The sequence below is a fragment of the Rhinolophus sinicus genome, linkage group LG04 (assembly GCF_036562045.2).
Source record: "Rhinolophus sinicus isolate RSC01 linkage group LG04, ASM3656204v1, whole genome shotgun sequence".
NCBI lineage: Eukaryota > Metazoa > Chordata > Mammalia > Chiroptera > Rhinolophidae > Rhinolophus > Rhinolophus sinicus.
This window is the reverse complement of record NC_133754.1, coordinates 45,039,504-45,063,052: the sequence shown is the minus strand read 5'-3', so window position 1 is coordinate 45,063,052 and position 23,549 is coordinate 45,039,504. Positions and strand designations below refer to the sequence as shown.

General features: G+C 35.3%; 1 protein-coding gene across 1 annotated transcript in view; it reads right to left on the bottom strand.

Moving 5' to 3' along the window:
• PCCA (propionyl-CoA carboxylase subunit alpha) overlaps positions 1–23,549 on the bottom strand; it is a 356,645-nt gene that overhangs the window by 313,947 nt on the left and 19,149 nt on the right. The window contains exons 3-4 of the mRNA XM_019754213.2: positions 21,584–21,631; positions 21,408–21,476 (exon numbers count right to left, since the gene is read on the bottom strand). Of these exons, the coding sequence (XP_019609772.1) occupies positions 21,408–21,476; positions 21,584–21,631 (117 nt within the window). The remainder of the gene's footprint in view (positions 1–21,407; positions 21,477–21,583; positions 21,632–23,549) is intronic.

Genomic DNA, 23,549 nt, shown 5'->3' with positions numbered 1-23,549 from the left:
GTGTGACACAAAGCGTTGTTGTGATGGAGGATGATTTACAGTACACTTTAAAACACACCTCTCAACCATAGCTCACACCCGACTGTCTGCACCAAACAAGTTGAAACTTGTCATACACTTACTACAGTTCGATGCGCCACTTCCTGCATTGAAGATCCCAGCCTTTCTGTTGGATCGCACTCAGCAGCAGCATTCACCTTATTTTGTGATCACGACAGAAAGGCTCAGTGTCACACATCACTTCTGGCATGGCAATTTCTGTCAAATAAAAAGATTACGGTGTGTCCTCATCCACCTTATTCACCTGGTCTGGCACCATTCGACTTCTGGCTCTTCCCCAAAGTCAAAATAACTATGAAAGGTAAACATTTTGAATCAGGACATCGAGGCAACCACGAAAGAGGACTTCCAGAACTGCTTCAGATAGTGGCAAGAACAATAGGATAAGTGCATTCAAAGCAAAGGGGAGTATTTTGAGGGGGATTAATGGCAATGTGTCTTTTACTGTAATAATTTTTCAAATTTAAATATTCACCGTATGTTTTGATCACACCTCATACTTTCTTTTCCAGCACCCTGGCCAGTACTGAGATTGATTCACTCTATGAAGGAATCAACTTCTATACCTCTGTCACCTGTGCCAAATTTGAAGAACTGAACGCAGACCTTTTCCGTGGCTCCCTGAACCCTGGAGAGAAAGCCCTTTGGGATACCAAGCTCCATTAGCCCCAGATCCATATTATTGTCCTGATGGGTGGTTCTACCCGTGTCCCCAAGACTCAGAAAATTCTACAGGACTCATCAATGGAAATGAGTTAAATAAGAGCATCAACCCTGACGAGGCTGCTGTTTAGGGACAGCCATTCTATCTAGAGACAAACCTGAAAATGTTCAAGATTTGCTGCTGTTGGATGTCACTCCTCTTTCCCTTGGCATTGAAACTGCTGGTGGAGTCATGACTGTCCTCAGAAGGCACAATACTACCATTCCTACCCAGCAGACACAGACCTTCACTACCTATTCTGACCACCAGCCTCATTCAGGTTTATGAAGGTGAGCGGGCCATGACCAAGGATCACAACCTGCTTGGCAAGTTTGAAGTCACAGGAACCTCAGATTGAAGTCACTTTTCATATTGACGCCAAATGGCATCTTCAATGTCTCTGCTGTGGATAAAGTACAGGAAAAGAGAATACAATCACCATCACTAATGACAAGGATCGTCTGAGCAAGGAAGACATCGAGTGCATGGTCCAGAAAGCTGAGAAGTACACAGCTGAAGATGAGAAGCAGAGGGACAAGGTGTCTTCTAAAAATTCCCTTGAATCCTATGCATTCAAAATGAAAGCAACTGTTGAAGATGAAAAAATTCAAGGCAAGATCAATGATGAGGACAAACAGAAGATTCTTGACAAGTACAATGAAGTCATAACTAGCTTGATAAGAGTCGGACTGCAGAAAAGGAAGAATTTGAACATCATCAGAAAGAGCTGGAAAAAGTCTACAATTCCATCATTACCAAGCTGAACCAGGGTGCAGAAGGCATGCCAGAAGGGATGCCTAGAGGTTTCCCTGGTGGTGGAGCCCCTCCTTCTGGCGGTGCCTCTTCTGGACCCACCATTAAAGAGGTAGATTAAGCCAACCTTGAGCATACATTTAGCATTGTCCCACACAAAATATGGCAGGACTCAAATTTGTAGCAAATTCCATGGCAGTTTTAAAGTCGAGCTGCTATATAGTAAATAACTGGGCATTCTTGCTACTTGAATATGGATTGTGTGCACAGGGAAAGGAAATAATGATGCACCTTATAAGCACTGTATTGTAAAGTGGAAATGCAACTTAAATAAAACTATTTAAAATTGGAACCATAAAAAGAAAACTATCAACCAATATCTCTCATAAACATACAAGCAAAAACCATCAACAAAGTATTGGCATATTAAATAAAACAATGTATTAAAAGAATTATACACCACAATCAAGTGGAATTTATTCCAGGCATGCAAGGCTGTTTGAACATTTGAAAATCAATTACTAATGTAATGTACTACATCAACAGAGAAAAATCACATGATCATATCAATAGATGCAGAAAAAGAATCTGACAAAATCCAATACACATTGATGATAAAAACTCTCAGTAAACTAGAAATAGAGGAGCTTTTCTCAACTTGGTAAAGACTATCTACAAAATACCTGCAGCTAACATATTTACTGGTACAAAAAAAAAACAACTCAAAACTCTCCCATTAAGATCAGGAACAAGGCAAAGATGTGCCCTTTCATCACCAATTTTCAACATCATACTGGAAGCCCCAACCAATGCAATAAGAAAAGAAAAAGAACTAAAAATTAACTAAAAGTTATACACATATAAGGAAGGAAGATATAAGACATCTTTGTTTGCAGATGACATGATCATCTATGTAGACAATGTGAAAGAATAGACTAAACTAAATAAATAAATAAATAAATAAATAGATAGATAAATAAAACAACTCCTGGATCTAATAGCAATGTTGCAGGATACAAGATTAATATAAGAAAAGTCAATTGTTTTCCTACATACCAAAAATGAACAAGTGGAATTTGAAATTTAAAACATAATATCATTTGCATTAGCACATCCAAAAGTAAAATAGGTATAAATCTAACAGATCATATACAAGATCTATATGAGGACACCTACAAAACTCTGATGAATGAAATCAAAGAACTAAATAAATGGAATGATAGTCTGTGTTCGAGATAGGAAGAAGTCAGTTCTTCCCCACTTTATCTATAAATTCAATACAGTCAAAATCCCAGCAAGATAGTTTGTGAATATTGACAAACTTATTCTACAGTTTATATGAACAGGCAAAAGACCCACAATAGCCAACACCATATTAAAGGAGACCACAAAAGACCCCGAATAGCCAAAGCAATCCTAAGAAAAAAGAACAATGTTGGAGTTATCACACTCCCTAACTTTAGCTGGTACTACAAGGCAACAATAATCAAAACAGTGTAGTATTTGCAGAAAAACAGACACACAGACCAATGGAATAGAATTGAGAACCCAGAAATAAACCCACATAAATATGGACAGATAATTTTTGACAAAGAAGCAAAAAACATACAATGGAGAAAACACAGCTTCTTCAGTAAATGGTGCTGGGAGAATTGGAAAGCTTCGTGCAAAAGAATGAAACTGGACTGCTATCTGTCACCATGTACCAAAATTAATTCAAAACGGATCAAAGACTTAAGCATAAGATCTGAAACAATAAACTGCATAAAATAAAACATAGGTACTAAACTTATGGACCTTAGGTTCAAAGAGCATTTTATGAATTTGACTCCAAAGGCAAGGGAAGTAAAAGCTGAAATAAATGAATGGAACTATATCAAACTTAAAAGCTTCTGCCCAGCAAAAGAAAACAACGACAAAATAAAGAGGCAACCAACTGAATGGGAGAAGATTTTTGCAAACAGTGCCTCCAATAAGGGGCTAATATTCAAAATATACAAGGAACTCAACAACTCAACAACAACAACAAAAAAAAAAACCCAATTGAAAAATGGGCAGAGGACCTGAAGAGACATTTCTCCAAAGAGGACATACAAATGGCAAATAAACATATGAAAAAATGCTCAACATCACTAATCATCAGAGAAATATATATATATATATATTAAAGGAGAAGAACAAAGTGCCCTTTCATCACTTTCAGTGGTACTGGTGAAAGAACAAAGAGATCGGTGGAACAGAATTGAGGGCCCAGAAATAGACCCCTCTATAAATATAATCAACTGATCTTTCGCAAAGGAGTAAAGGCAATATAATGAATCAAAGACAACCTCTTCTACACACAATGCTGGAAAAACTGGACATCCACATGCAAAATAAAATCAATCTGGACAAACTTTACTCCCTTTACAAAAATTAGCTTACAGTGGATTGCAGAACTAAATATAAAACACAAAACTATCAACCTTGTCGAAAATAACATAGGAGAAAACCTAGATGACCTTGGCTAAGGCAAGGACTTTTCAGACACAACACCAAAGTCACAATCCATGGAAGAAATCACTGATAAACTGAACTTTATTAAAATTAAAAATGTCTGCTCTGCAAAAGACAATGTCAAGAGAATTACACAAGCCACAGCCTGGGAGAAAATATATGCAAAAGACACAATTAATAAAGGACTATTATCCAAAATATACAAAGAACTCTTAAAATTCACCAAATAGAAAACAACTAGATAAAGAAAATAGGCCAAAAGCCTTTACAGACATCTCATCAAAAACAATATACGGGGGCCGGCCCGGTGGCTCAGGCGGTTAGAGCTCCGTGCTCCTAACTCCGAAGGCTGCTGGTTCGATTCCCACATGGGCCAGTGGGCTCTCAACCACAAGGTTGCCAGTTCAATTCCTCGAGTCCCGCAAGGGATGGTGGGCTCTGCCCCCTGCAACTAAGATTGAACACGGCACCTTGAGCTGAGCTGCCGCTGAGCTCCCGGATGGCTCAGTTGGTTGGAGCCTGTCCTCTCAACCACAAGGTTGCCGGTTTGACTCCCGCAAGGGATGGTGGGCTGCACCCCCTGCAACTAGCAACGGCAACTGGACCTGGAGCTGAGCTGCGCCCTCCACAACTAAGACTGAAAGAACAACAACTTGAAGCTGAACAGAACCCCCCACAACTAAGACTGAAAGGACAACAATTTGACCATTGTTCCCCAATAAAGTCCTGTTCCCCTTCCCCCAATAAAATCTTTAAAAAAAAAAAAAAAAAAAAAACAATATATGAATGGCAAAGAAACATATGAAAAGATACTCCACATCATATGTAATCAGGGAAATGCAAATTTAAATGAGACACCACTACACACCTATTAGAAGAGACAAAATCCAGAACACTGATAACACTGGCAAGGATGGGATGCAGCAAGAGCTTTCATTCAGTACTAGTAGGAATGCAAAATAGTACAACCTCTTTGGAATCCAGTTTGGCAGTTTCTTACAAAACTAAACATATTCTTACCATACGATCCAGTAATCACACTCCTTGGTATTTACCCAAAGGAGGTGAAAACGTATGTCCACATAAAAACCTGCACATAGATGCTTATAGCAGCCTTATTTCTAATTGCCGAAACTTGGAAGCAACCAAAATGTCCTTCAGTGGGTGAATGGATAAAGTGTGGTACATCCAGACAATAGAGTACTATTCAGTGCTAAAAAGAAATGAGCTACCAAGCCATGAAAAGACATAGAGAAACCTTAAATGCATATTACTAAGTAAAAGAAGACAATCTGAAAAGGAAATATAGTGTGTGATCCCAATTACATGACATTCTGGAAAAGGCAAAACTATGGAGACTGTAAAAAGATCAGTGGTTCTAGGGGTTAGAGGATGGGGAAGGATGAGCAGGCAGAGCACAGAGGACTTTAAGGGCAGTGAAAACATTCTGCATGATACTATAATAATGGATTTGTGTCACTATATATGTGTCCAATCCTATAGAACGTACAACAGCAAGAGTGAGCCCTAATGTAAACTACGGACTTCGGGTGATTATGATGTGTCACTGTAGGCTCATCAGTTACAACAAATGTCCCACTCTGATGCGGGATGTTGATAATGGGGAGTTTATGCATATGTGGAGAGACAAGAGGTATATGGGAAATCTCTTTAACTTCCTCTCTTTAACCCTCTCAATTTTTCTATGAACCTAAAACTGCCACCCCCCAAAAAAAAAGTGCATTTAGAAAAATAAACTAAAAAACCATGTGGAGGCATTTCTTATTGAAAGGAAAAATTACATGAATCCCTTCACAGATAGGTTTTTGTCGTTTTAAAACTGCTTCCCCCATGCACAGCACCCCAGCTGAGTTTCATCAGTGTAGCCTAGGGATCTATAACACTTAATTGGAATAGTTCACTGAAGTTACTTTGCTATATTTAATTATAAATTCCCTTGTACTAAAATATCTAACATCCATTTGGGGAATACATTATAGACTTGGAAACTAAATTAATATATGATTAATTCACAGGAAGACTTGGAACAACTAAACAGTTTACAAAATTAGACATTTAAAAATACTACTCATTTACAGTTTTACCTGGACTTAACAGTCTCCCACAGGAACCTCCCAAACAAGGTTCCTGCCCTTTGTTCCAAGCCTACAAATTCTCCATTGGACAGACCATCCCTACTCCAGGCATCTGGACAGTGCTTTGCAATAAACATATTGAATACATGCATAATTGAAAATGGCAATAATAGATTTATATCTGATGTAGTTCACTATTTCGTTGTTAAATTAAACTTTTAGTATAAGTAAAAGAACAAACTTCTTATTAAAGAAGAAAATTGAGACAGTCTTGGGATTTTGTAAAGGAAAATTCCAACAGGCTCCAACTAAAATGATACATCAAATATAAATCCACTATTGGCCATCTCCCTTCTTCAGACAGCGTTTTATCTTCCTCAAGATGCCTATTACACTCCTCCTCTTTCTCCTTCAACTTAGTAGTTGACATGGTGACCACTGAGCAGTAGCAGCAGCAAGTAGTGGCATAAGTAGTGGTCCCTAGTAGTACTGATGCACTGGCTAGAGCTAGAGATCAAGAGCTAGCAAATGAGTGCCTACACAAGCTAAGCGGTGCTGATTCAGGATTAGGTCCCAATCTACTGGACTGGCTCAGGGCCGTTGCACATTGCTGTCCCACCTGCCTAGCTCACTGCCTAGCTAAGAGCTGACTCTCATCTACTCAGCTTACAGTTTACCCCCTCAAGAGAGAATTTCCCTGAGCACCTTATTAATGAAGAGTCCTCCATTATTCTCTCTCAGCAATTAGTTTGTTTCCTTCATAACACCACAATTTGTAATTACTAATTTGTATGTTTTCTTATTTTATTTCCATCTCTACCACTCAGTGCCATGAGAGCAGAAATCATGTTGCACCAGGTCACTATTCTAATTCTATCAACAAGCATAGCATCTGGCCCACAACAAGCACTAATAAACACCCAGCCTTCAAAGTGATAAAATTCACTTTCTTTGGGGGAGAAAGGGTACTTTTGCATATGCTTAGCATGGGAAGCAATATGCTACAATGGAAAGAGTACAACTTGGGAGTCACACATAATTTGAATCTCAGCTCCATTGCTTACCTAGCTAAATGGTCTTTGGCAACCTACTTTACGTCTTGAAGTCCCAATTATCTCAATTTAAAATCATGGCAATAATACCTCCCTTACATAATTATTCTGATTCCTTAGTATACAGTAGCTACTCAATAAGTGATAGTTATTACTTAGAATGATATCTTTCTCTCCACTAAGAGGTCTTAAATGAGTGAGGCTGTAACAGATATAAGTTGTGGCCTTATAAACACTGCAATATCAAAAATACTATTTATAAGACAAGCTATATTTTCAAATCTTTTATTTAATGTATGCTTTTTCAGTAAGACTACAAAACTTCTAAATCTTAAATAGACGCTTAGAGAAAAATTAATCCATGCAGGTACTTTTTCATGCCATCAGGTACTACTTACTATGAAATACAATGTTCCTTTTCAAATTATGCTATTTAAATTCACCAGGAATTTTAAAATATACAAAAACAAAATGATGTACTAACAATATTTCACTATTTTGTTAAATTAAACTTTTAGCATAAGAACAAAGTTCTTATTAAAGAAAATTGAGAAGGTCTTGGGATTTTGGAAAGGAAAATGTCCACAAGACACTTCCCATAGATTAAAAGAAGTTGAAATGTTTTAATTAAAGTTAAATAACAAGGTACACAAACACATAGGAACAAATAATTCATACATGAAGACACTGTTATGGATCCCTTTTCCTGTCCAAATGTAATTTTTGCCTTGCTGCTCTATAAAGTTGGAGTCCTTCCTGACTGGAATGACTGGTTTACCTTAAACTCCAGGGGGCTTAAACTATCGGTTTTTTAAGAAGCTTTAACGAATTTTGACAATTTAACCTGCTGAGCTCACAGCACCCAAGGGAGGGTCTTGGTTGCAAGTTTTATTTCTGATGCAGCTGACCACTAATACTGACTCCACAGATAATGGATTTCAATAGCAACCACCCACAGGTTAACACTTTGAGTAGTACCCATAATATTGCTTTAATTAAGTTAATAGATGAAGGTCACAGTTTGGTAGAAAGTTTTATTAAATTTGGCAGTGCTTACAATAAAAAAAAAAGTATGTGTTCATCTGTACAGTGACTCTATAAATTTGCCTGCAGATATAATCCAGTTTGCTCATGGATTTATGCTGCATTTCAATTTATTTTCTAAAAGGAATTCAATTTATTAGTTCCATTTCCGAAAAATATGTACATTTCTAGCATTTCTAACTGATAGTTTCATGACAGATGGCTCTAACCATGCTGGGCACAGAATGGGTCTACCTGGCACAAAGAGACCACCCACTAGAGCAAAGGACATTTCTACTACACCACACTCACCTCCTGATTTTGGAGCATTTTGATGGTGGAAAAGATTAATGCTTTGATTTGGCTGTAGCTTCCTGTGTCAAAAATATTACCGTCTTTCTGAAATATTGGATTTTTTTTGTTGTGAAAAATATATAGTTTTGGAACCCAAACCCTGTATGTAGTAGAAGCCAAAATGTATTTACAACAAATATATAAAAGGGCAAAGTGAACAGATTTTCAAATGAATTGAAAATTAAAGGATCACTTTAAAGTGTTAAAAAAAAAAGATACTATAACATGCAAATCATACAGTCAGCAGGGTTTACACATTTTTCTATTTTTATATGTATTAGGTAATTTGAGGTTATTTTCTTGAAAAGCAAAGAATGGTGGCTGAATTTATACATACTGAATTCAGCAATTATTGTATTTTTTAAATACACAACTTGACAGGCACTATGGTAGATAATAATGAATCAGCATGGGAGCCATTTAATATACTTCTTGATTAACTCATTGCCTGTCCAGTTCGCATACAGACATGCTTACATGTCATAATCGTCATAATTCCCATCATCCCCACTGCTAACACTCAAGCTCCTTGATTAGTGCACAACTCCCAGACGAGACATTGCTAATGCTAAATAATTCTCTTCAGCCTCCTGCTACTATTCTGCAGGATCTCCAATTAAATATAATGTCCCTGATGAGCCATATTAATGTGAACAAATTCCTACCAGGAAGCCTATCCTATTCCATTTTACCCAAAAATGTAGAGAAAGTAATTTAGGCAAGCCAAAGATAATGGAAACATTTTAAATTGATATAGTATAATGTTTCTGAAAAATATATTTATCCAAAGACAATAAAAATATAAAAAATAGAAGAAAAATAAATGTCTAAACATCTTACATGTTTTCTTCTCCTGATTATTAGTTCTTTACTGAAAACTTGAGTTTTAAATTTGCATAGGTAAGTATATTGTATTCTTAATCCAAAAAAGGTTACAAGAAGCTAAGTTTTATGAAAAAAGTGAGCCACAGCAAGTTTTAAAGCAAGTATGCCATTTAAAACTCTTTTAGGGTGGCCAGTTAGCTCAGTTGGTTAGAGCGTGATGCTCGTAACACCAGGGTTGCTGGTTCGATCCCCACATGGGCCACTGTGAGCTGTGTCCTCCACAACTAGATTAAAACAACTACTTGACTTGGAGCTGATGGGTCCTGGAAAAACACACTTAAAATAACTTTTTTAAAAAGCGTAAAAGAAAAAGAAAACAAAAAAACCTCTTTCAATCACCTAATTACCAGAACTCCAAGGTCCAAAATCACATTAATGAAACCAAGTCCTTCCTTCCCATTAAATTCAGTATTACAGTCACTATCAGAAGCTTTGCCTTTGGAACTTGATGTTGCTGGTAAGGAAATTTCATGTTGAACAAAGACAACTATTAGTATTTTTCTTTTTTGTAAGAATGAATTAAGAATCCTATAAATGTTCTATTGCAATTTAAATGACTGGAAATGTTTCTGACATAATTAAGACCAAGTGGGAAACATGGACCATGCTGGCCATCATCTTAAAATATTCTGTACTAGTAAAAGCAAAAGAAAATGTAAAAGCACTTTAAGAAAATGTTATTTAAATACACTGTCTCAACTACACATATATGCATATATGCAATAAAAGGTCACCTGATTTTTCAGTTATCCCCCAAAAAACCTTTTACAAAGCTGGTCACTTATTCCTGGTCACTTATTCCTATTTGAGAATCAATGATGGCATTAGCTGCAAATGAGTCCATTAACGGATCTTGTGAAATGATTCTGTAAAAACTAAGAACTTTAACTCCTTTCCAAATAGAAAGTTTGAAAAGTACCTTCAAAAGTAAATCATGTAAATGAGAAAAAGTAAATGCATAAAGTTTTTACTTTTAAATTGCTTTCATCTCCATGCACATCTAGAATTGAGGATATCCTAACAAAGACATAAATAAATATATATATACAGATGTATATATAAATATGAAAAGATATAAAGATACTCTAACAACCCCATAAAATTTTGATAAGTTTTTCCCTAAGGTCTTTTATACCTTAGCCTACATTAATGTATTCCATCTCCATTTACCTGATCATTACCCTCCAGTTTGTTCAGCTGGAACCAACATACACTAATTACACAGTCATCACGAAGTCCTATTTGTCCTCGGTACCTCCCGAGACAGCAGGGAAATATTATCAAGGGTAGGCATGCTAAGTGATGATTCCCCTCACCTTTCTGTCAATCATCCCCCAGTGCTCGCAGGAAACCCCACTCAATCTCATTACGGAATCCTAAGGCTAAGACTGCAGTACTCACCAGAAATCATACTTCAAACAGCAGGCTGCCTGGCTAAGATGTGAGTCACAATGCCTACTTCCCTGACTTTAGGTTTGGGTTTTAACATAGTAAATACCAGCTATTTCTCATCTAAATCCAATGTGATTGTACACAGACAAAGCAACAACATATTGAGAAGCTCAATTTAGGAATCTAGCTAGGGTACATAGTCAAAGGTTAAAGTACAGAATCAATCCGATTTTTTTTTAAATAAAAACACTATACAGATATAACTAACTAGAGAGATATAACAATATTTTGCTATCTCTTATGGAAAGGCATACTAGTCTTTTTACTTAAAAACATAAATAGATAAATAAAGGTATCAATAAATAAAGTTAGCTAACAGGCATTCTGAGGAGTACAGCAATCTCTAAGTTCTCAAATTCTTTGCTCTCACTATTCAAACTAATGAAGTAGGATCCACCTTCCCATTTAGAAAGTCCCAGTCACTAAAACCATCAAACATTTCTCATTCCTTATATATCTTAACTTTTCTGAGACTACCTAAATTCACAATAAATTAGTGGCATATACCCTAGAATCCACCTGTCCTGCCAGCTAATTCAGTATTAATAAGGCCCTCCTCAACAAATTAAGAAATTCTCCACATCAACTCTCTGTCTAAAATCTAATGAATTTATGCCACAGACATGACTCTTCTTGCTCCAACATTTTATGGAGTGGTCCTAATTATTTCTACTTTATAAGGTATTATATTTTAATATCTGTTACGATAGTCCTCTCTTCAATTTTCCTCAGAATTTTTTAGGCTATTCTTGCATATTTACTCCTTTGTCAATTCCCCTGTCTAAAAGTACATTATATTTATTAGGATATAATAAAAACATGTAGATTAACTTAGAAATAACTAGCATTTACAATATTCAATTTTCCTATACAAATCAAGAAGTCCTCGTATAAAGCCCTACAAATTTCATTTCAAATTCATAGCATAAAGTGTTTTATCGGTGCCGGTCCAGTGGCTCAGGCGGTTAGAGCTCCGTGCTCCTAACTGCGAAGGCTGCCGGTTCGATTCCCACATGGGCCAGCGGGCTCTCAACCACAACATTGCCAGTTCAATTCCTTGAGTCCCACAAGGGATGGTGGGCAGCGCCCCTTACAACTAAAATTGAACACGGCACCTTGAGCTGAGCTGCCGCTGAGCTCCCAGATGGCTCAGTTGGTTGGAGCGTGTCCTCTCAACCACAAGGTTGCCGGTTCGACTCCCACAAGGGATGGTGGGCTGTGCCCCCTGCAACTAGCAACGGGAACTGGACCTGGAGCTGAGCTGCGCCCTCCACAACTAAGACTGAAAGGACAACAACTTGACTTGGAAAAAAGTTCTGGAAGTACACACTCTTCCCCAATAAAGTCCTGTTCCCCTTCCCCAATAAAATCTTTAAAAAACAAAAAAAAAGTTAAAATGGCAAATTTAAAAAAAAGTGTTTTATCTTCTCCGTTGATTCTATGAAGTTATATTTTTACGTTATATTTTTCTACCTTGTTGATAAACACACACACGGTACCAAAAACAGTATACACATTTTAAGGAAAAAACACTGTATTAAAATTGTAATACTCAATATATACCAATAACAAAAGATGAATACAAATCGTGTTTGATTTCTGCAATTACAAGAGTACACGAGGTGCTCAAAGCGGTTACCATCAGCGTAATTTTAATGGATTTTGCTTTCTTAAAATGTGTATACACTTTTTTGCACCGTGTGTGTATACTATATGTTTATATTTATTTTTTAACTACCAGAGAGATTTTTATTGTTTTTAAAGAGTTATTCAGTTGATTGTGTAACTAGAAATTCAATACGATTACATTTTTATTTCTGCCTTTCTTGTCCACCATTTTATAACTCATTGCCTACCTACATTACCTAGCACTTCTAGAGTGCTGTTAAGTAGTAGTAGAGATAGTAAATTTATCATTCTTCATCCTGACTTTCATGAGAATGCTTCCTATGAGGTATAACTTTTTTATTATTGGAAGGCAATATTCATCTAATCCTGTTTCACTAAGGATTTTACAAGGAGAAGACAGTGAATTTTAAATAACATTTAGGCTTCTAGCAAGATGATCACAGTTTTTCTCCACCAACCTATTAGCATATTCAATTAAATTAATAGTCAAATATTGAACCATATTGAAATGTCATAAATATACTCTGCATGGCTGCAGCATATGATTTAAATAAATTAATTTATCCAATTTCCTATTACTTAGGATTCTTCTATCAATATATATAAAAAAAATTTTTTTCTTTCTTTATTCTTTTTTTTTGTTTGCTTACTATCTTTGCCAGATTTTGATTCCTGAGTTATGATGCTGGCTTCATTTTTTTTTTAATGGAAATCTATTTTTCTTTCTCTAAGTCTAGATCAATTTAAATAGTGTCAAAAGTTGTTGCTCCTAGAAAATTGCAAAAAAAAAATTTGTGAGAATCTCTAAGTCTGAATACTCTATTCCATTTCTTATATAATAACGGAGTCCCTCAGTTAATAATATCTTACCTTATTCAGGCTCTCTTATGCACAGAGTTATGGTCCTGTACACAAGTACTTGTCACCAATTTTGTAAATTGAGCAAAACAAAATTTTTTAAACGATTAAAAGCATGTTAAACCCCACTTTCAATAATGAATAAGACAGCCAAAAGATCAACAAGGAAATAGAAGACTTGACTATCCCTGAGTCAAACAATCCTAGAAGACATCTATAGAACACTCCAACAAGAGCAGAATATATTTTCTTCTTAAGTTCAAATGGAACATTCTCCACAATAAATGATAAAACATAAAAACAGGCCACAAAACAAACATCAAGAAATTTAAAAGGATAGAAACAATAAAAAGCATGTTCTTCAACCAAAACAAGAAAATTAGAAATAAGCAACAGAATGGAGTATTATGCAGCCATAAAGAAGAAAGAAATCTTACCATTTGCAACAACATGGATGGACCTAGAGAACATTATGTTAAGTGAAACAAGTCGGAAAGAGAAAGACAAATACCATATGATCTCACTTACATGCGGAATCTAAAGAAAAGAATAAGTGAATGAACTAATCAGAGACAGTTTTGGAAACATGGAGGAAAAACAGAGGGTTGCTAGAGGGGGGGGGGGGTGGGAATAAGGGGAAGGTGAGAGGTTTTGGGAACGTACGGGGGGATGGTGGATGGGGGGAGGGGGGGTTCACACAGTGTGAGGGATGTAAATGATAAACGTCTAAGTTTTGCTCTGTCTTGTGCACCTGAAACTAAATAAAAAACAAAAAATAAAAAAAAGAAAAAAGAAAAAGAAATAAGCAACAGAAACTCATAAATATGTGGAGTTAAACAACACACTCCTAAATAATAAATGGGTCAAAGAAGAAATCACAAGGGAGGCCAGAAAATACTTTTAGAAATGAACATGAAGTTACAACATCCCATAACATATAGATTGCAGCTAAAACAATACTTAGAAGAAAATGTATAGCTAAACACCTATATTAAAAAAGACTTCAAATCAACAACATAATCTTCTACCTTAGGAAACTATTTTTTAAAAGAGCAAACTAAACCCAGAGCAAACAGAATGAAGGAAATAATAAAGACTAGAGTAAATGTAAATGAAGTAGAGAATTAAAAAGAGAGAAAACAAATGAGACCAAAAGTTGGTCCTTTGAAAAGATCAATAAAATTGAAAACCTTTAGCTAAAGTAACCGAGAAAAAAAGAGAAGACTCAAATGTCTAAAATCAGGAATGAAAGAGACATTACTACCGACCTCATAGAAATAAAAATATGGAAATACTATGAATATTCATGTACCAAAATAAACTAGAAAACTTAGATGAAATGGACAAATTCCTGGAAAGACACAAACTATAGAAACTGATTCAAAAGAAAATAGAAAGTCTGAATAAACTTATTAATAATTAAAGAAACTGAATTAGTAATTCTAAAAAAAAAATACCCACAGAGAAAAGCCCAAACCAAGATGGTTTCACTGGTGAATTCTACTACACAATTAAGGAATAATTAATAGTTCATAAACTCTTCAAAAACAATAAAAGAGAACACTTTCCAACTTTTCATGAAACCTGCATCACGCTGATACCACAAAGACATAACAAGAAAACTATATATCAACATCTCTTATAAACATGTATGAAAAATTCTCAACAAAACACTAGCAAACTGAATCCAGCAACATAAACAAAGGACAATCACCATGATCAAGTGTGATTTATCCCAGGAATGCAAGGCTGGTTTAACATCCAAAAATAAATTAATGTAATATACCATATCAATAAAGGACAAAAACCACATTATCATCTCAGTAGACACAGAAAAAACATTTGAAAAATGCCAAGATTCATTCATGACCAAAAAAAAAGAAAAAAAAATTTCAACAAAGTAGGAATAGCAGAGTACTTTCTCAACCTGATAATGAGAATTTATGAAAATCCCAGAGCCTAAATCAAACTTAATTGTGAAATACTGAGTGATTTCCCCCTAAGATGAGGAGAAGACAGGATGTCTGCTCTCACCACTTCCATTCAATATCATTCTGGAAGTTAAAACCAGGGAAATTAGGCAAGAATATGAAATAAAAAGCATCCCAATAGAAAAGAAAAACTATCTCTATTGGTACATGACATGAACTTCTAGAGGGAATTCTAAAGAATCTATTTTTAAAAACTATTAGAACTAATAACAAATTCATCAAGGTTGCAGGACACAAAATTACTATACTAAAACCAACTGTATTTCTATATACTTGCAATTAACAATAAAAGTTGAAATTAAGAAAATAATTACAATTCTAGTAGCATCAGAAAGAATACTAATATACTTAGGAACAAATATAACAATACAAGTATAAAGCTTATACTCTGAAAACTATAAAACATTATTAAAAGAAAACATGGCCTAAACAAGTGGAATGACATCAAATGAAATATGTATGTTCATGCATAGGAAGGCTTAAAAATGGTGAGATAATTCTTCCCAAATTGATCTACAGATACAATACAATTTCCTTTTAAAATCCCAGTAGGATACAGTCTTCCACTAGGATCAGCTTACTTTCATAAGCCATTCTCTACAAACCTTTCTAAAGAATAACAGGTCTAGAGAATGACTCATAAAAGACAATTCATGGCTTGATAAGAGGCTTAACTCCCATTTTGCTTTCTCCTGACCTGACCATTTCCCACTGGAGTACTTTACAAGGCTTGTTGACTCTGGTCTCCCGCCCGGATGCAGCTGCATTATTCTCATCAGTATATGTGAGCTGTTTTCCTGGGTAAAGTCTGACTTTCAGACTGCTCTAGATCAGTCTTTACTTCTCAAAGAAAGAAAGAGAACTTCCTCAACAGAGAATAGAGTGTCATACTATTTTAAGACAATCCACAATAAGACAACTAGCTAACCTGCAAACCATCCCTAGAAGCACCTAAAATCCTAGATTAAATATAACGAACATCCTTTCAATGAACAGCTTGGCTTACAAAAAGCCTACAAGCAATCCTTGGAGATCAAAAACAAAGAGAAAGCAAAAAGCCAGATAGTATCCACTAGCGCCAATACTACTGCTCATCTTGGTGAGTGGACATGACGAGCTCAATAATCTAGAGAAGTGAGTTTCAACCCTCAGAAAAACAAGGCATCCGTGAGTTGGATATTAGAATGAAAACTCCGTACATAAGGCCAGGTTACTCAAAGACTACATCCTCAGTGAAATAGGAAGGAGGGAATTAATCAACTAAGTAGAGGGCAAATACTTATCATTACCAGTATCAACTGTGGTTCAAAGTAAAGGAAAAAAATTTCCTCTGGAAATTAGAAACCATGAGCTTATTCAACAGAAGGAAGAATGCATGCATGTGTGCCTCCGTGAATGCGTGAGTATTTGTAGTTCCATTTTGCTTTTTCCAATATCTCATAATTCAGCAACCTTCATGCCAAGAAATTAATATTAAAATTAGTCCCAGATTAATGGACTAATTTTAATCCTGGTAGAAACAAACATAACACCCACCTATAGGGCCATATCTACAACTCAAACCATGCTGGAATTCAACAATAAAGACACCAAAAATGAGGTGACAAGCCAAAATTTATACACACCAGCAAACAATCCATTGTGAGGGAGAGTCAGAAATAAAACAAACACCTAGAAACTTGAAATATCATTGAACTTTTAAAATAAGTCTACGAAAAATGAGTAAAAGACATGAAAGGACTCAAATACATAAGAAAAAGTACAAAAAAACCCAGGCAGATTTAAAAAGGAGCAGTAGACTGACAGATTTCTCAACAGACAACAAAGAGAACAAATGCAGTAAAGTAATCATATGTCAGGCAATGTTCATGACTGGATGCAAAAGTATTAGATGCAAGGTTGTTGGGGGACAAAATATTCACATGGATTCAAAGAGTCACTCCAAAAAACTAATTTAAAAAGAAAGGAAAATGGATCATTATGATGGAGACCTGCTATGTGAACGAAGCGCTCAAACTTATAACCAACAGAACGATCCAACATTGTGAACCTCTTGATATGATATAATATCACTTAATATTTATTTAACCTGAATTTACTTATGAGGAAACAATCACACAAATCCAAAATATCTACAAGCCACATGGCTTGACATCAAAACATCATCATGAAAAATCAAAAAAAGGAGGGAAGGTAGAAGGACTATTTTTTTTCTCAACTTTTATTTAAGTGTGTTTTTCCAGGACCCATCAGCTCCAAGTCAAGCAGTCATCCCAATCTAGTTGTGGAGAGCGCAGCTTACAGTGACCCATGTGGAGATTGAACGGCAAACTTGTCAAGAGCACCACGCTCCAACCAACTTAGCCAACCAGCTGCCTCTAGAAGGACTATTTTAGATTAAGAGACTAAAGAGGCATAATAACCACATGTAATTCATGAACCTTGATTGAACTGCAGACGAAAGAAAAATACTACAAAAGACATTTGGAGACAACTGGGGAAAGTTGAATATGGTTTGCATGTTAGATTATATTATAGAATAACTGGTAATTTTCTTAAGTATGATAAGGTATTATAGATATGTAAGAAAATTTCCTTACTCCTGGGAAATGAATACTGAAGTATTTGGGGGTGAAAAGCCACAATGTCTATAATTTACTTATCACATAAGTTACAAACAATAAGTTATTTAGCAAATTCTTTAGTAAAAAAAAAAATAACATACACATTATATTTATACACACACATAAATGAATAGAAATATATGATAATGTGTCAAAATGTTAATAATTGGTGAACACAGGTGAAGGGTATATAGGTATTCACTGTACTTCTCCTCAAGTTTTCATTATGTTTGAACAAACACTTGATTGGTCAATAATACGAAAAGGTACTCAAAATCAATATTCATCAGGGAATCTAAATTTAACATAAATTTAACATAAAATCAGGGAATCTAAATTAAAACCACAATGAGATAACATATAAAGCCACTAGAACAGCAAAAATCAAAAGTAGTGATATCAGCAAGTGTGGGCAAGGAAGTGGAGGAACCTGAACTCTCATACATTACTGGTGGGAGTATAATATGACACAACCATGTTAGACAACTATTTGACAGTTTCTTATAAAGTTGAACATGCATTTATGCCAGGGGTCAAAAAAAGTACCACCCATGCATCAGCCAAATCCAATGTAAGGACTGTTTTGTACAGCCCTAAAACTAACAATAGTTTTTACATTTTTAAAGGGTTATAAAAAAAACATCACACACAAAGAATATGCAAAGGAGACAGTATGTGGCCTGCAAAGTCTAAAATATATTTACTATCTGGACAGATAATATATTTATTATCCAAATATAAAAAGGTTGCTCACCCCTTACTTACCCAACAATTACACCCAGGTATTTATACTCAGGAGAAATGAGAGCATACATATGTTCACAAAAAGAATCTCACAAGAGTGTTTATAGAAGCCATGTTCATAGTAGCTAAAAATTGGTGGGGAGGGGTGTCTGTAATCTGACAAGCTCATCCTAAAATTCACATGGAAAAGCAAAGACACAAGAATAATGAAGACAATTTTGAAGAACATGATGGGAGAAGGGAAACAATGGAAGTAAACCACAATCATCAGCCAACTACTACTGCCAACGTGGTTTCCTAAAAGTTGTTTTATATGTTGGGGTTCTCTATAAAACAACTTCTTTTCCATTAAACATTAATTATTTGTAAGTTACTTAGCTTTCCTTCTTTGTGACTTATCACTTAATAGTTGTAGTAACTGTTAGTCTTTTCCCCTACTTAATGGTTTAAAAATTAGCTGTTTTTAACATAAAACATAAATAGCATTTAAAATCAAGTGTTGCCGTTGTTTTTTACTGCAACAATATTTACATTTCAATTTGTGAAATTAACATATAAAGCATACAAGTTTTTTGACTCCAAGTTGCTCACCTCCTGAAAATAAACATTGAAACATTAGCAATACATCTGAATAGCATGACTTGTTCCTATAATCAATATTGTAAAGCTGATTAGATATGATGGTAACCTTTGTGATCACATGTTAAGGAAGCAAAATATGCTGTTAGAGGAAATCACCTTTTTAGCTTTCTTGAGACTGAACCAGAAACCAAACAGCAGATTTGGCGCTATGCCTGAGGCTTAAATTAAACTTGGAACATTCTAACCATCATCATCCTGCCTTTACTTATAGTATCTTTCCAGAAACTAACTTAAAGTAGGTTGTATTAAAAGGAAGTTTTGACAGGGCATTCATTGCTTCCATTGTGGGGCCTGACAAATCTTATTCTAAAATATGTATTATAATCTCTGGTATACTCACTATATAAAGTAGCTAAAAGTCTTTAAAATATTAAACCACCACCTGTGCTTTAAGAAGCTATGAATGACCAAGACTTAAAACTTACACAAACTCTTTTGAAACTAGTTTTTTCAAAACCTGGAAATTGACAGTCTATCTCTAGATCAGAGTACAAAGCTAGAAACGTAAGAATGGGAAAAGTTAGTTGTGCTATTTGGAGCAAAAACTTAACAGAAGTAGATTATTCTATAACACTGACACTGAAATATAAATATATAGAAAAAAAATAAAATAAATAATTGTGGACTATCCATGCCAACAGTCACCTCCATGAGAACACAGAGTAAAAAATTAACTATATTTTGATGTAGCAAAAAAAATAAGTGAAAGGTTACTGTGAGACTTAAAAATAAAAACAGTCAGTGTCCATAATTCATTTTTCTCTTAACTTATCGACGAATGAAAATGTCTCCTGAGCTAATACACTAAAAATAAACACAAAATGAGAAAAAATAATTTTAAATCTATTAACTAGCTTGATGTTGACAAACTATTTTCTACAGGAGTTTGCTGTTAATAAATGCCTTAGTTTGCCAATCAAGAAAGAGATGAAAGTAATAGTTCTCATTCTTTCATGAATATCTTGTGAGGAATAGAAACTATTGAAACTATCACAGTTAAAGCAAATTATTAGTAAAGAAGCCAGAAACCAATATTCAAAAATATCAAAGAGAATATATAGAAAACAAGTTTATCTAATTGCTTTTAAGTAAAAACTGAGTATTTTTTAAAACTCCTATCAAATAGACTAGATAAATACTTAACGTTTATTTTGGGGAATTAGAGTAGCTTGTAATTGTTTCCATTTTTTAAAAAACGAAGAGTCACAAAGAGGCAAAATGAACAACATACTTCTAGATAAAATAAGAAATCACAAAAATTGAAAATTCTTTATATTAAATTACTATGATAAAAGCTGACATTACCAATAGGTTCCATAGGCAAAAGTAGAATGAAAAACAGTAACGTACATGAAAATTCATCTACTTATATTTCATTTCATAAAGTTCCAATGATTTACATTCTTTTCCCATAGGATTTTTTTCTACTCATTCATAGCTCATTACTGCTAAAAAAAAATGCCTGTTGTGTTAAAAATCCCAAATAAAATTATTTATCATTCACTGCTTTATGCTATACCTTTTTTTGTTTCTGTCTAATTAGCATTAGCCTATATTTCATTTATCAAACTTTCAGCTGAACACAGTAAAGCTTTTAGGCCAGTTAAACAATTACAGCAGTACCTTAGTGATACTGGAGTTATGCTATCGGGAAATGTGCTCTCATAAAGCAGCATTACATAAAAACATTTCATTAATCTTTGAATCTAACTTTCTCATGCTCTGCTTACATCTACTTGGTGACCAGCAATCAGTCCAGCAATTTTTTTTATTCTATCCTAGGCTTTTAAAGACTTAAAACAAAAAAAAGTTAAGACATCCATTGAAGACATTATAATGCTCCCATTTTGCTTAATACAAAATACAAGATTGAGTAATTAAGTCGTTTTTGTTTTTCTTGTTTTGTTTTGTTTTGTTTTTTAATTGTGTATGCCCTTTTCAGGCCAAAGGAAAAAAAGGGGGGGAAAAACAACCTACACATTTCACTTTTTTTCTATTTGACCCAAAATAAGGCCCTGATTTAAATAAAGTAAAAACATACTTACTGAACTAGCATCAACATCACTGTGGATAGCAACCGTCTTAATACCCATCTTCTTGCAAGTTTTAATAACCTATTTTAAAATACATTAATGTTATCTATTAATAATGATTTATATTTAAAGGGATTTAATAATAAAATTCAGAGTAAAATGGAAAATAAGATTAAAATTCTACTCACCCTACAGGCAATTTCTCCTCTATTAGCAACAAGAATTTTATCAAAAGTCTGAAAAGAAAAACACAATAATTACTCTACCTTTGGGACCAGAAAATACCAACTCTTTCCACAGTTAACATTGGACATAATCCTAATAAACATTACTTCCCAGAGTAGTACTAAAAACTACACATATGTTCATTTATAACCAGCCTGCTACTAAACTCATCTAGTAGGATCTGGCCCTATAATTATTCTGCGAAAGTATCAATTGACTAGGTTCAATCATTTATAAGTGAACTAAGAACGTCCACTTGATTTATTTTCTAAATTCAGGGAAATTGTGTCATGAATTCTTTATCAAAGGAAACTCTGATATAATATATATGCTATCTCTGTTGGACTGGGGCATAGCATTAAATGATAATTTCAATAATTCAAACAGTTACAAATTCTGCTTATATCCAAAGATTCCCAGATCAAGCAGGTTATGCTATTTAAATACAATGTTAAGTTTGAATAGCCATCAAATTTTGAAGCAGCTGATCCATTCTGTAGTTCTCTTATGCTGGAGACCTAAATTCTAAGCCCAGCTTTGTCACTTAACGACCTATTTGACTTTGAGCAAGTCAATCTCTATAGGTCTTGATTTCCACATATATACACTGATAGCATTCTTTTTCTTATCCTCATTAAACTTTGTTTTAATGGGTCTCAAAATTCTGTGACAGACTTTTGGTCAAGTTGTTTCCATTAAAAAGTACTGATTTTAAAAAAGGAATAACTTAAAAACTGCCACAGACACAAAAGAAAAAGAAAAAACCTAAACGGTCCAGGAAACATTCTCCTTTCCTTCTGAAGGTTTTAGAAAGCATTGTAATCATTAACCAGTCTTTTTTTTTACTATCAAACTTAAATGGCCAATTGAGACAAACAGTTCTAAGGCTATTCTTCCACCACTGAATGACTGGGGTGGTCAGGTATAGGGATAATATTCATTTAGCCTTCTGAGCTTTCTGGGCAGGCTTGGTGACTTTGTCACCTCCAGCTGTCTTCTTGTCCGCTGCTTTAATGACACCCACAGCTACTGTCTGTCTCACGTGACAAACAGCAAAACGGCCCAGAGGAGGGTAATCAGAGAAGCTCTCTCAACACTCATGGGCTTGCCATGAACCATATCAATGATGGCAGCATCACCAGATTTCAAAATCTTCGGCCATCTTCCAGGTTTTCCCAGAACAACAATCAATCTCCTTCAGCTCAGCAAATCTGCAAGCAATGTGAGCTGTGTGACAAGTCAGCACAGGTGCATATCCAGCACTGATTTGGATCTGGATGGTTCAGGAGAATCACCTGAGCCGTGAAGCCAGCTGCTTCCAATGGTGGGTCATTTTTGCTGCCACCAGCCACATTGCCATGACGAACATCTTTGACAGACACATTCCTGACAATGAAGCCCCAGGAAGAGCTTCACTCAAAGCCTCATGGTGCATTTCAACAGACTTTACTTATGTTGTAACGTTGACTGGAGCCAAGGTGACCACCATGCCGGGCGGGAGAACCCCAGTCTCCACTTGGCCCACAGGGCAGGACCAACACCACCAACTGTGTAGACATCCTGGAGGGCTAGACACAAGGGACTGTCAGTTGGATGATTTGCTGGCAGGAAGCAATCCAGAGCTTCAAGTGGCCTGGTTCCCCTGGCATTGCCATCTTGACGGGTAATTTGCCATCCTTTGAACCAAGGCATGTTAGCACTTGGCTCCAATATGCTGTCACCATTCCAACCAGAAATTGGCACAAATGCTACCGTGTCAGGGTTGTAGCCAATTTTCTTAAAGTAGGGTGACTTACTTAACAATGTCCTCGTATCTCTTCTGGCTTTAAGGTGATTCAGTGGAATCCATTTCATTAACACCAACAATGAGTTGTTTCACACCCAGCGTATAAGCCAGAAGGGCATGCTCACGGGTCTGCCCATTCTTGG